Raw genomic sequence first — 14258 nt, 5'->3', positions numbered from 1 at the left:
ATGAGCGTCTTAATTGAAACTACTCTTGGGGATCTAGTTATTGATTTAGCCTATGAGAACTACAAAATTGAATCCTATAACTTTTTGAAATTATGCGAGATGGGGTTTTATGATCGTCAATGCTTTTACGATTTGCAAAAGGGAAGATCAGTTATGTTTGGTGATGCGCTTGTAGGTTTTGAGGATAGAAAGGAATTGAGAACCCACAATATGTCCATCAAAGGTCTTGAAGACCAAGAAAGCAGCAATGGGTCGCAGCTTATTAGGGCAACGGATCTACTGTCAACTTCGCAGCGGACTCGGAAGGGTCAATTTGGATTTAAGGCTGTCAATAAAGATGATTCTACTCCACAACTAATAGGTTCTCAAGTTGTTTTGGTTCTGAATGACCTTGAGGAGCCGATGCAAAATATGATCTTCTATGGAGAAGTTACAGTGGAGAGTCAAAAATTACTAAAAATTATGAACAGTCTTGAAGTAGACGACATGAAACGTCCTTTAAACGATATAAGAATTAAAAAAACTTACCTTGTATTCGATCCATTTCCACCCCTGGAAAATGTTCACAGGCTCAGCATATCATTACCACTTCGAGATGTCCGCATATCTAAAGAATGGCTGGAAGAGCATCGCGATCTCTGGGATACAAGAGATGAAATTCTGGACGATATTAAAAGGAAAGAGTTAGTTTTTGAGATAGCTTCAGATGTGCCAACGATGGGCATTAAACCGTCGGAATGCGTTCTTTTCATATGCAAGTTAAATCCTTTGACAAGAGCGAAAGACATAGCTACAATTTTCCACAGGTTCGGTGAAATAAATTCTGTGGAGATTATACGAGATAAATTATCCGGTCGATCTCTCGGTTATGGCTTCATAGAATTTAAAGACAGGAGATCTTGTGAAGAATCTTACAAACAGATGGATGGTGTGCTCATCGATGATAAAAGAATTCACGTGAATTTCAGTCAAAGTTTTAAACGAATCTAAACAAGGAGGTTACCAAATTAAAGTCAGTATACGTTTAAACTTCTTGTGTGACTCTCTTCATTCTCTTGATTTATTCATTGAATTTTTTCTGTAGCAAAGAAAATGCGACACGCCGAGAAATTGCGAAGGGGACAATCACACGTTAATACACAGTGAATCGATCTATGAAAACGTTCAAGCACTGACAAGTATGAGATGTTGAAAAACGGTTCAGAGGAACGTGAATATAAATCGGAAGCCCCATCACTTTCATCTTTATCTAGTAAATATAATGATCCGACAGTTTTGTCATTTAATCAGTCATACAGATCCTTTTGCTCAAGTTACAGCAACACTACAGCATTGCTGATATCAAGCGTCCCATTGAGAGAAAAGTTCCGCGCACCAAAGAATCCGATTGTCTTGTGCCATGGATTATCAGGCTTTGACAAACTGATTTTGATTCCCTCTCTTACGCAATTAACAAAGCTCCTTTATAACCACTTGCAGGGTCTGAATCGTGAAAGTTTCATCGTTGATCACAGTAATAGTGAAGAACTGGGAAATCGAGGTATCCTTGAGGTTGAGTATTGGATTGGGGTGAAGGAACGCCTGGAGCAGAAAGGGTGCACCGTAATTACTGCCAGCGTTCCTAGTTTTGGCAGTATAGAAGAACGCGCCACAATACTAAATGCATTTCTCGAGACAGAAACTCAAAAACTGAAGCAAACAGCCAGTAAAGGTCAGGTTTACAATACATCGGAAGAAAGCACTGATGAGACTTTCGAAAAAGACGACAGAATCAGACTGAATCTAATCGCCCATTCGATGGGTGGTCTAGATTGTCGTTATCTCATTTCAAAGATTCCAGATAAAAGCTATCAGGTTCTCAGTCTAACTACAATATCTACGGCCCATCGTGGATCTGAAATGGCAGACTACGTGGTAAACCTATCAGAGGATCTTAGAAAACTCATCGCATTCGAGGCCCCGGTTATCCTATTACCACCATGTTTCTACGAACTTACCACAGAATACATGAAGTACTTCAATGAAAGAGTTCTGAATGAGCCCGCTGTGTCATATTACTCATATGGGTCGTTTTTCAAGCCAAAATGGCACAACGCTTTTTATACTTCATGGAAGATAATCGACAATTCTTCTAACGGTAACCCAAATGATGGTTTGGTTAGCGTGCAAAGTAGCAAATGGGGTCAATATCAGGGAACACTTGCGAATGTGGATCACCTGGACCTTATCAATTGGAGAAATAAAATTCGGAGAGATATCGGTAAATTGCTTGAGAACACAAACCATTCGTTAGAGCAAAAAGTGAAACCAGATATAGACATACTGAACTTTTATTTGGCCATCGCAGATAACCTCGCGTCCAAAGGTTTCTAATACCAACATGTGAACTTTACTTTCTATAGTCATAATAACTTTAAATACATGTCACGTGAGTAATTTATCACGACAATTAAGGTAATATTAACATAAGTAAAAGAAATATTATTACAGACATCAGAATATTTATAATTGTTTTCTTTAAATCTGTAGCACAATCAGTAGCATTGCCTGCTATTGAAGATTGGGACTTTGCTGATTGATAGAGATGGTAAAACAAAAGTTACAGCCAAAAGAGCCGAATGGGAAAGTGTCGGAATGGAAAAAGATGAAACTTGTTTCCATTGCATTCAAGGAGGCTTCTCTTGATACTCCATCATTCAGAGCATCAGTGAATCATTTTCAAACTAGAACTGAAATCTTCCAGGAATGGATGGAAAAAGTTGTAGATTTCATATACAACAAATACTCTTCAAGTATGGAAGATTTCCAAAGGGCGCATAATACATTCATATCACTATTGCTACCATCGCCAATGATTTTGAGCAATGGGTTTGTAGCTAATCAAGCCAATACGCCTTCGCTCGTGGGGTCATTCAATCAGACATTTTATGAACTTTCTAGCAAAGTATTCAAGGTGGTGTGTGAAAAGGATTACGGTAGCCCTAACTCTTTACTTGAGTTGATGAATACAGCCATAGAGCCATATAAGGATAGAAGAGCAAATTTTGACTATTACCAAAGCAAGTACGACAATATGCTGGGCAAATACCAGGCCATCAAAATTTCAAACACTAATCTTGAGCCTGCCACCATAAAAGAGGATGCCTTTCAAATATTTGAAATTAGAAAAGAATATCTTAAATCGTCATTGGAATTAGTATGTGCAATTTCTACAATGAAACTGGCCATAGACAAGTTTCTATTAGAGGTTATGGAGACCATTCAAACCAGGGCTTCCCAGTCCATGAAGGAAATTGGTCAGTTTATTGATCTAGCTCCGGCTTTATCTGCAAGTCTCAAGGATTACGCGCATTGGATTGAGAACTCAATTGCATCAACAAAAATATTGGCATCTGACATGCAAAAAGCGAAACAACAGGTTATGGAATATTCTCTATCTAAAATTGCACCAGCTCAGGAAGTTAATGATTATAATGTGAAAAGCATTAATTTTTCTTCGCTATTAAGTAAGAAAACCGAAGCAATTAAAAATCCACCAGAGAAGTCAGGATGGCTCTATATGAAGACTACGGTTGGCTCTCCAAGTCGAACCGTGTGGGTTCGTAGATGGTGTTTTTTGAAGAACTCTGTTTTCGGTTTGTTTCTCTTGTCCTCTTCAAAGACAAGCGTCGAAGAAACCGATAAGTTTGGTGTTTTGCTAACTTCGATAAGGTATGATCCTGATGAAGACCGTAAATTTTGTTTTGAAGTGAAAATAATGACGAGATCCTCAAAAGCAAGGACTAACAGTATCAAAGATATTCATCTCGTTTTACAAGCGGAAAGTTTACAGGAGCTAAAATCTTGGCTAAACACGTTTGATGCTTCAAAGAGGTATGCATACAATTTGAGCCATGATAGCGCTGAATATGACATGGCCTTCAAAAGGTACTTCCCGGAATTTTTGGAGTTTGCATCAAGCACCACGACGACAACAGATCAGCTCATAACAACATGTGACGAAAATACAATGTCAATAATGAGCATGACAGATTCAGAGCTGGCTAGTCTATATATGGAATCATCAGCCGGTCATAAATACTTTCAATTCCAATTGGCCGGAACGCCTATTTCAACAAAGTTGACACCGGTGGCTGTAATGGCAAATCTTTACAAAAAGAGTCATCATTTACCAAACGCTATTCTGGCCAATATCTGGGGCTCTGCTAATTGGAGCGATTACGCAATTTATGACGATGAAGAAGAAGAACCTGCGGTATCCACAAAGAAATTGGGTAGAGGTATGACCACTTCCACTCTTGTGTACCCTAACTTTTATCCAAATCAAATGAAAGTGGAGGATGTTCAGTTCAAAAGTTTATTTTTTACCATAAATCAAAAGCTCAATCAGTTTCCGGATGAATTGCTACTTTTTAACTTTAGCTCATTTTGGTTTCCCAACAAAAGGCAAAAATTCTCAGCAAATTGCTACGTCACGGTAGATCACATTTACTGCTATATGAACTCGATGGGATTTATATGTTTAACACACCGGAGCCTAGGTGATTTGGTTTCGGTTGAGGTGGATACCTCTGCAGATAACTTGTTGAGAATCTACGATGTAAACGGCATTCAGCTGAAGATGTTTGTTTACTTCGTCGATCGCCAATTAATTGCTAATAAGCTCCAGTATCTTTTAGAAAACAAAGCTCTGAAACAGCCGAAAAAAGAAGAAGAGATCTTCAAAAGGTTGAATGTTATGGATTCAGAATTTCAGGAAAGGCACAGGAGAAGTACTCTAGCTGGTTCAAAGATTTTTCAAAACCATGCAGATACTGACAATAGCTTTGGAACTAAGCTATGTGAATCATTCTGGCCGAATGACGAAGAATCGTCAGATCTTTCCAGAAGGCGTAAATCAATTCAACGGGAATACTCAGTTATGTATCGACATGCTTATGAGGTGAGTAGTAAATGCCTCATACATATTTTGTACGGTGATCAATCAATTGCTTTTCCAAGGAGTTTACTTTTGGCAACGAAAGATACTAACTCTAATATATCCAGTAATTGGATGCAAGAGAATTCTGCTGACGGCCAGGGGCAGCTGGTTCGAACACTAGAGTTCAACTTAAACCTAACAGACAGTTTTTTGGGTAATGTGCGTAGAGGACAAACCTGCGAACTCAAATTGAAGCAAAGGATGGTAAGGGTCATTGAAAATAAATATTACGAAATCGAACAAGACCCAATAATAATAAAAATTCCATTTTGCAGACCATTAAGAGTGAAAGCTAAGCATGTTATTATGGAAGCCAACGAATCACGATTCTCACTCAATTCACCATCGTCTTCTTCGGCATGTCTGTTATACATTTTCTATAAGCTCCAGTTCCTAGATCCAATAACTGGTAAATGTGTAAATAATCTGACTTTCGCAGAGAGAGCAGTAATGCCGTGGGCCAGACATTTTACTAGCTTTGAGTACGCATCCATTCGAAAAATGATCAGATACTACTTGGAAAAAATTGGAAAGCATGGTAAAACTATCAAGGCAATCAAAATATGCGGTATGATAGGGGTCGCTAAGAGTAGGGCGGAACAAAATGATGAATCAAAAGGCTTGAATAATTCTGCCAAATCAGTTTTGTCCAATGAAAAATTACAGGAAGATTTGAATATAGACGTTGTTTATTCCCTTTCAATCATCTTCAAAGTTATCCTAAAACTGATTGGCTATAAAATAACAAACTTTGCATTTTTATTTTTGAGATATATTTTCCGATGGCTTCTCCTGATGGTCTCCAATGTTACACATATCAATAGAACTCTCCTCTTAGGATTACTGCTATCCATAACGGTGAATATATTTTTGTCCGGTAAATCATCAGTTGCTTACTGGTCTGTTAAAAGAGCTGAAACCGCATTTCACGACTACGCAAAGGAGAATAGCGAAGTATCAATGCATCATGCGATCACCATCAAGGACCTCGATCTATTAAAATTCACTCTTGCGTACGAGAATGACAATCTTCCCTACAAAAAGTTCAACCATACTCATTCTGCAGAGATTTACAAGTATAAGGCAACCAGGGAAGAGATTTCAGCTAAGCGAAACGAAGCGTTGATCGAATTGAAGATCCTTCAGAATATGGAACGCGAGCTGGTACAGGACCAATATAAAAAATTCCTTGTGAAAGAGCTCGAAAACTGCCATATCGTTGAACAGGAGGTATCTCAGATATGGTCTAATGATACCCAATTGCAAAAGTACTGCCAAAGTTGTAGTACGGAGCTCTACAGAGTCGGAACCCTGCTTCTATGATTACGCATATGTGTATATAAATTCTTTTAGCCCTGAAAAATCTGGAGACTACTATGTAAGCTACCTAAATTTTGGGCACAGGCTTTCGATACGTGGAACCTGCAGGCAATGGTAACCAAAAGTGGTGAATTATTAGTTTTAAATGCTAAATTGGCAGAAATTGCACTTTGGCGACGAGCCAAAGTGACAACTTTCTTATTCTGACGGCTGTAAGGTCATAGGAAAAATATTTCCGTCATGTTGAACTCATTATTGGGCCAGCATCTAAAATAAAGATGCATAAATAACTAAGATTTTGCAGATATGTGACACCTGAACGATGCACGTTTCAAATTGTGGAGCTAGACCTGCAACCACGTAAAAACAAGACTATTAAATTGCCTTCGAATCAAGCTTAACTCGATACCTCGAGAAAATTCTTTTGATAGCATGGAAATTCATATCTGGAGATCTAATGGGGTGCCTCCTAATTGGTGATTAACGCCGAAACAAGCTGGATAGCTGTATGCCCTCATGAATTAGTACTTGTTTAATTTTATAGCGCGTGTTCGGGTAACTTGGATTGAAAATTTTTTCAGTCATTTATTTAAATGGAGAAGATGAATGTGTTTCCGCACTTTTCACTCTTTACATCAATTTCATTGGCAGTATGTAGATGAACATAAGTTACAAGCCTATACAGACTGGCAACTTGGCAGCGTAAGACTACGCTGGCAGTCGATGCCGCAACGTTGTTCTTGCTTGTTGTACTCAAAATATCTTGAAAATTCGTGCTATACATGTTTATGATGAAAAACTATCTCAGCTCACTCAGATCAAAATATGATCGATAACATTTCCTATCCAACAATCATCAGTTTAATCTGAATCACAAGTATAAGGCACACGGATTTCGTAGCACTTGCAGTAATGTTCAACAAGTGCTGATTGTTTCGATTTCTTTATTCATCGTAAAGCATGATTCTAATAATTGTAATACGAGACTTGCATTGGTGCAAAATAAAAGATGCCTAAGGGTCTTCAGTGAAAGAAGACTCTTGAAGCGACGTTGGGAGTTGTAGCGTTTCTTGTAGCATGGAGGGTGTTGTGCAGATCATTCGAGACCCAGTAAGAAACTTATTGGGTGACAACGATAAACTGCTGCGTGAGTTAAAGAACGACAAATTGCTGGAGGAATATCTCAACAGTAATAGAGAGAATGGTCACAATAGTTCTGATATACTAAGCAGGGAGCAGGAGCTGAGTAAAGAGCTGCATGAATTGAGTCGGCTTAGAAGCATTCCGGGGCTAGTGTTGGAGATTGAAACCAATCTTGAACTCCAGGAGTTCGAGAATTGCTACCAGTCGTTGAAGACTTTGAGAAAGAAATTATATGAGAATGAGTTCATCCTGAATAAAAGCTTTGGTCTACAACAATCAGTTTCCAGATTTGTTGATGGTTTGCACGTCAAGTTTGTGCATCAGGTCCATGAAGTATGCAAAGCCTTTTGGAAAGTACAGGATGATTCGATCGCACTTCATAAACGGATCAAGTGGGGCAAGGATGACGTTGAAATAGAATATTCGGCTTTTATAGAGTCTGTTGCAACACTATTTTTCCCAGAAGGGCTTGTGGATTCGAAACACTGGATTATCGACGACATGCTCCTAGCTGATCTCCAAGAAAATGTCAGAGCCACTTTGAAATCCATATTTAATGATCACATACATCTTGACGTAATAGTGGAAAAAATGAAGAGTCTAATATTTGTTGGAAAAAAGGAGATTGCATTCAGTGACGACAAGGATTTCCTCATCCTCAAAGGGGTGTATATTGGTAATGAGGAGACAACCGCTGGAACGTTATCAAACTTTGAAAGCATTCTTCTGTTTCTTGATCACACATCGCCACCTGGAGCTAAGTCAGTGCTTGTACGAAGACTTTGTCCTGTTCTTGCAAATGATCTATTAAAAGTTATCAAAAAAAATGCATCCGGCGTTTTCGGTCCACAAGAAAGCTCTGTTAAAAAGAAAGCTCTTCGTGTCAATTGTTTACTAGAAAAACTTTTGAACAGTCAAGAGGACATGTCAAAAGCAATCGCAAGTGAAATTGAGCGTCTTTTGACTAGTGAAGAGTTATATGTCCATCTGCAGCTTGAAAAAATCTTCCAAGAACAATTGCAAGAGCTGCGCATGCTATTTGAAGATGAAAACAAAAATTTAGTAAGAGTTGAGCCTAAGCTTGTAACTTACCAGACAGGAAGCTCAAGGAATTCTATGGCCGCAGATGGTATGACAAATAAAAACTTAAAAGATGATGAAACCGAAGATTGGGGCTGGGAAGCAGATGATGGTTGGGATGATCAGATTGACGTTAGCGTTGAGGGAGATAATGTAAGCCGCATATCGAAAAAAAGTAGGAACACAGAAAAGACAGACGATCTTGGAGCTGTAGAAGATAATGCAGACACCGAAGGAGTTGAAGACGGATGGGATGACGCTTGGAATGTTGATTTCGATGTAGAAGATGAGCGAAAATCCATGAAAAGCGTTGAGACCAAATCTTCTTTTAAGGTTACGTCATTATCAAAAAAATATATGGCATCGATTCGAGTCTTCTCTCAAAGGTGGAAAGAGAAATGTGGTGGTTCATTTGATGAACCGTATTATCGTTACAAATTGAATGTGCTTCAAACTGCGTATATGGGAATGTGCATACCATATTTTGGAGATGATTGGTGTCAGCTATCGAGAGATTTAAGCTACATACACTCGGCAGATAGATCATTTTCAAGACTGTATGAATTGGCTTTGAATTATTTGGATTTTAATATTAGAACTAGAGAAAAAATTTGTGATACTTACGTGTCACAACAATTGGAAGAATTTGAGCAAAACGAGTCAAACCCCTCTTGGGATACGACAATCACTGAGTTGTTGCCTTTTATTCACAACGAAGTGATTGGGCCTTTTTCTCAATTGAACAATGGAGTCGCACAAGAGTGTATCACAAAATTTTTGAAATTTTTATATCAGAATTGTATCGCAGGAAAAATTCTGACTTGGAATATTATATCTGAGAAAAATTCTGAGAATTTATCAGAATTTATCTCTTTGATATTCGCAAAGACAGAAGTCACAATTCTACCTCACAGCAAGGAAATGAGTGAACTGCGTGAAAAGTTTTCCTTCATAGGAACGTTTCTACCCCTACATCTCAAGGACATAATGGAATTGTTCTATCACGGCGACTTCTATCTTTTTACCACTGACGAAATTATACAATGGATCGTTTTATTGTTCGCAGAGACCCCACTGAGAAGAAATGCCATCGATGATATAAGAGAAATTAGGAACGTCGAGCTAGAATAAAATAAGCAATGAAAGTATTTTCAATCATTGACTTCCTTAAGTTTGTAGTTTTAAAACTATTCACTGGCCAATTGCACCAGTCCACGTGATATTTCCTAAATAACCTCCTTGGCCTGGCATTCTGAATTTGGAATATACATTACAAAGCAGTGCCAGACAAGAGGTTTTAAAAGTATGAACTGATCTATATAAACCGGGAATAACTCCTAAATTATACTATCAGCTATTTCCCCTTTAGAGCTCATCGTGAGATATAATAACAAGTTAAAATAAATGTCGGAACAAAGTCACTACCAATACAATGTTTCTATGAGTTGCTCAGGATGCTCAAACTCTGTTAGCAAGGTGTTGAAGAGACTGGAACCTGCAGTGTCAAAGGTGGATATTTCGTTGGAAGATCAAACTGTTGACGTTTTCACCAGTTTGCCATACGAGACCATTTTGGAAAAGATCAAGAAGACCGGTAAAACAGTTAACTCCGGGAAAAAGCTTTAAGTTTTAGATATTCTGTCAATTAGTTATTCAGCGATGTGCTAGATATATAGATTTCCTTTTTTAGAGGTGTAATTTTCAAACATGGCTTTTACTGCAGTGGGCTCTTTCGATGAGACAATGTGAAAAGTAATTCACAGATCGAGCTTATTAAGAACAAGAAAGGGTTGAGTACTGTGAATCTCAAGAGCTATGTCTCCAAGAACATCAAATGGCGATTTGAACGATGCCATGGACGAGTTGTTGAATCTAGAGGAGAAGTTTTACAAGGAGGGTTATGAGGAGGGATTGGCTGTTAAGGCTAAGGATAATTTCAGGCAAGGAAAACAGTATGGATTGCAGGTTGGTCTCCAAAGATTTCTACTCTTGGGAGAAATAGAGGGGTATATTGATGTAATAGCTGCTCAAAATATTGATAATACTTCTCTATCAAAGAACATAGAGATCGTGCGTTCGCTATTGAGAGGATTGCGATTTGACAACAGCGATGAGACAGTGGCGGACTTCGATTCAAGAGTTTTAAAAATTAAGAACAAGTTCAGAACAATACTCCTCGTACTAAATAGGAAGCAAAATTACGGTTTCAAGGATTCAATTATTTTTGATATGTTGGACAAAACCTCCTCTTCTTTAGGTGGAACACTCAAGGCGTATGTGGAAGACGGTATCGGAACGGATGATGTGTCTTTTAATGGAAAGCAGCAAGACTGGTAAGATTTCGTTTTTTCTGGATTACATGAACGTTACACAATCTATATCCAACCAATTACTTTTCTCATCTTGCTCGTCCCGGTATTTTACGACAACTTTGTGGTTAAAATAAGTCTGTTTCCAGTACTGCATCTGATAGTTTGTATATAATCCATGAATATCATCCATTTTTGACATCCACTTGAAATGCCATAGTCCTGTTTTGTAGTTGTCGGTGGTCTCCGCTGTTAACGACTCTTCTTTAATCAATGTTTCGATGTGAGGCCTGTTTAATTCATATACATTGCTGACACCTTTGCTTTCCAGAATTGCCACAAGATCAGCTAGCAAATTTATGGCATTTACAACGTATTCCTTAACGTTTCTACCACTAGAATCCAAAACTTTCTGGCGCGCTTGCTTCTCTCGCAGTTTGTTATACTTTCCCAATGTATCCAACACGGTATCATCTTTGGAAAGCAAATACTGTAGTCTAATTAGAGCCTCATCTAGCATATAAATTTTTTTCCGCTTTTGGCTTTCACGTTGTTGTTGTACCTGGCTCTTCGCCAACTTCTTTTGTGCTTCTGCAGTTTTACTGACGTCCTTGAAGTCTCGAATCCACATATCTTGATCTTGGAAAACATCATCTTCATGTTCCTCTGCTTCCATATAGTTCCCATCTTCATCGAACATACCACGTTTTGATTCTTCCTCGATATTAAAAGCCTCTATTCTTATTGAGCCTTCTTCCTCGTTAAACCCGACATCATCTGTCTCTGAACCCAGGTTTTTTAAATTTTCTTCATTGAATTTGTTAATATCCAGAGCCTTCAACCGTCTTGCCTTCCTTTCCTCATTCCCTTCATTGCCAACTTCTTCTTCGTCCTCTAGTGAGAACATATCATTTTTATCTTCACTATCTTGACCTTCGGTAATCGCTCCTGTGCCCTCTCTCTGTCGTACAGGACCATCTGAATCGCTTTCGTCGTCTTCTGAGGAATCCGAATTATATGAGGCTAAGTACTTATGTCGTTTTATTCGCTGAGAGACAGATTTGCTCAGGAACCCGTTCTCCTCGACTAGATCTTCCAGGCTTTCGTCATCCTCATCACTTTCAACAGCTTTTTTCCTTACTTTAAGAGGATCACTGGAGGAAAATTCATAAGAGCTCATCTATACAAGCTCGAGCTCCGAACTTCCAATGCGTTTACTTGTCAAACTTGATTGATTGACTTCAATTGTACCTTCATATTGTCACAGCGATATGTAAGTATGCGATGTCAGGGTTACATGTGTGGTAGATAAGTCTATATTCTGACGCATAATAAATGCTAGTTCGTTAGATATGTAACGCAATTGTTGGATGTGTGCGAGAGTGATGTTTGGTGTTTTCCATGATCAAAAATTGTAGTATTTAAAGGCCACTAAAATACTGGCTGATATCAAAATTGACGGATTTCGCTACTTCCAGAACAATTTCCCATGGCACATTGACCTTCCATTTAGTTTTATGACTCAAGAAATCAATGTTTTTAGTAACCGTAGTGGAGACCATCTTAAGGACATGCAACTCTGCCAGGTTTTGGAATACCTCTACATTTGCTCGGATAAGTGCTTCTTCTCGCAAAGATGCCAAAGACCCACTTTCAGTTGTCCGTTCCACTGGAAAGATTGCCTGAAAAATAGCAAAGAGTCTTTCTAAATGGAAAAGAGAAGGCTGGAGATATCTTGGATTTGTCTCCATTTTTTTCCTTCGACCATAGGAGGATCTTCCAGACTTCAAATATGACCTTCTTGAAAAAACATTACTATCGTACCGTGGTCCCAAATACGAGCATATGTATGCTGCTATGAGTAGATATTTTGAAATCGCTGATAGTTCATACGTTTGAGAGGGCTCGTTATAATTGTCACGATTATCTTCATCTTCCACAAAAGAATCGTCTGTAGTCAAAAACAAATTGATACTGCTTCTATACAGAGCTAAAGGATCAAATATATTCTCCTTGGTAATTTTTTGCACATATGAGTGCCATTTGAAATCTATGAAATCATTGAGGGCATTGATATTGTTTCCAGTATAAGAGTGAAATGCCTGAACTATCAATTTTATATAATTTGCTGCCACACTTACAAATTGTTCATCCGTACACTCCTCTACACCTTGTTTTATGATCCTCTCCCTAAGGGTGTTACTCATAACTAATTGCTCTACTCTAGTGAAAATTAATATCTCAATGATCTGCTCAATTGAATAACTAGGAAAAACTATCATGGGAAGACAATGACTCGAATATCTTTCCACAAAAGCAATATCCTGTATCATGTAGATTAACTTTAAGTGAATCTTGCTTTTCGTATTGATGAGCTCGTGAAACTTTATGAATTTGTTGAATAGAGCTGCGTCTAAATCCTGCAACCGATCAAAGCCATCGAGAACGAGAAAAAAGTTGATGTCCGTCGGCAATGAATCGTATTGTGAGAATATGTTCCAGAGTGCCTTGACCAATAAAAAAGGCTCCTCCACTTCTAATGGATCGCACTCCTTATGCGCTAAGTCGCAAAATAGAATCTTTAGTTTATTTTGAACACTTCTTACCACGGCTTGCAAAAGTGGCTTCCACGACACTAATTCTATTGGTTCCAACCATGCATTGATTAACGAAGGATTTGCTTCGAAAAATTTTTGCAGTACGTATGTTTTCCCACTGCTGCTATTTCCCTGAATAATCAAATTAGGACACGCAATCGTTGGATCTCCGTGAACAAAGGCCGCTACACTTTTCAGTTGGTAATCTCGAAAAAGAACATCTTCTGGGTAACTTATCATCGACTATGAAATAACTCCTAAACAGCTTCGGATCCTTGCACTTATTTTGCCGATGATTCTTTTATTCTTTCTAAGTCAGTTCTAGTGTCAAAATGATTTTCAAAAATGAAAAATAATAATCCTGCAAACCATACGTATCTAAGAAACAATTCAAGCAAACAAGTAAACATGTGTAGCCACTCTGCATGGTACATAGGAGTAGAAGGGGCAGTATTTTGCTGCTGATAGTGTGACATCATCATGGTCTTCCATTCTGGTGAGGGTCAAAGCAGTACATAATGATGATATATGCACACCCTAGGAGCCACATACTTGTACTAGAAGACGATATTTTCAGCTAACCTTTCCCCTCTACTAAAGCTTCCTTTTTCGGTATCATGTAGGTTTAAAGTACTAGGTCTCTTGCAGCCTCAAATGCGATACCAATGCACCTCGAAATATAGTGAAAACCTAAAACAAAGTTTTGACCTTGTTGTTGTGTAAATGTCAGTAGGTAGCAAAGCGTGGTATTAAATAATACACACATTGATTGTAGACGAATACCATTCTTTTTCTGCTACCCAAAAAAACGTGGGTTAGAAATCATCA

At 38.3% G+C, this 14258-nt stretch overlaps 8 protein-coding genes across 8 annotated transcripts; 6 read left to right on the top strand and 2 right to left on the bottom strand.

Moving 5' to 3' along the window:
* HG535_0A01200 (uncharacterized protein) lies at positions 1-990 on the top strand (the record flags this gene model as incomplete). The annotated part of the gene is made up of 1 exon (XM_037286014.1): positions 1-990. The coding sequence occupies one exon, from the start codon at positions 1-3 to the stop codon at positions 988-990; it is 990 nt and encodes a 329-aa protein (XP_037141909.1).
* Positions 991-1185: 195 nt separating this feature from the next.
* Positions 1186-2373, top strand: TGL2 (triglyceride lipase; the record flags this gene model as incomplete). Its single annotated transcript, XM_037286013.1, has 1 exon — positions 1186-2373. The coding sequence occupies one exon, from the start codon at positions 1186-1188 to the stop codon at positions 2371-2373; it is 1188 nt and encodes a 395-aa protein (XP_037141908.1).
* A 211-nt stretch (positions 2374-2584) lies between these two features.
* SIP3 (Sip3p) lies at positions 2585-6304 on the top strand (the record flags this gene model as incomplete). Its single annotated transcript, XM_037286012.1, has 1 exon — positions 2585-6304. The coding sequence occupies one exon, from the start codon at positions 2585-2587 to the stop codon at positions 6302-6304; it is 3720 nt and encodes a 1239-aa protein (XP_037141907.1).
* A 1074-nt stretch (positions 6305-7378) lies between these two features.
* DSL1 (Dsl1p) lies at positions 7379-9655 on the top strand (the record flags this gene model as incomplete). Its single annotated transcript, XM_037286011.1, has 1 exon — positions 7379-9655. One exon carries the CDS (start codon positions 7379-7381, stop codon positions 9653-9655), a length of 2277 nt encoding a protein of 758 aa, XP_037141906.1.
* Positions 9656-9928: 273 nt separating this feature from the next.
* ATX1 (copper metallochaperone ATX1) lies at positions 9929-10150 on the top strand (the record flags this gene model as incomplete). The annotated part of the gene is made up of 1 exon (XM_037286010.1): positions 9929-10150. The coding sequence occupies one exon, from the start codon at positions 9929-9931 to the stop codon at positions 10148-10150; it is 222 nt and encodes a 73-aa protein (XP_037141905.1).
* Positions 10151-10339: 189 nt separating this feature from the next.
* LTO1 (ribosome biosynthesis protein LTO1) lies at positions 10340-10861 on the top strand (the record flags this gene model as incomplete). Its single annotated transcript, XM_037286009.1, has 1 exon — positions 10340-10861. The coding sequence occupies one exon, from the start codon at positions 10340-10342 to the stop codon at positions 10859-10861; it is 522 nt and encodes a 173-aa protein (XP_037141904.1).
* Positions 10862-10879: 18 nt separating this feature from the next.
* On the bottom strand, positions 10880-12013 carry LIN1 (U5 snRNP complex subunit LIN1; the record flags this gene model as incomplete). The annotated part of the gene is made up of 1 exon (XM_037286008.1): positions 10880-12013. The coding sequence occupies one exon, from the start codon at positions 12011-12013 to the stop codon at positions 10880-10882; it is 1134 nt and encodes a 377-aa protein (XP_037141903.1).
* A 241-nt stretch (positions 12014-12254) lies between these two features.
* ORC5 (origin recognition complex subunit 5) lies at positions 12255-13670 on the bottom strand (the record flags this gene model as incomplete). Its single annotated transcript, XM_037286007.1, has 1 exon — positions 12255-13670. One exon carries the CDS (start codon positions 13668-13670, stop codon positions 12255-12257), a length of 1416 nt encoding a protein of 471 aa, XP_037141902.1.
* Positions 13671-14258: the final 588 nt, after the last annotated feature.

The sequence above is a fragment of the Zygotorulaspora mrakii genome, chromosome 1 (genome assembly GCF_013402915.1).
Source record: "Zygotorulaspora mrakii chromosome 1, complete sequence".
Classification (NCBI taxonomy): Eukaryota; Fungi; Ascomycota; class Saccharomycetes; order Saccharomycetales; family Saccharomycetaceae; genus Zygotorulaspora; species Zygotorulaspora mrakii.
Note: the sequence above shows the minus strand (reverse complement) of the source record. Positions and strands in the feature narration are given on the sequence as shown.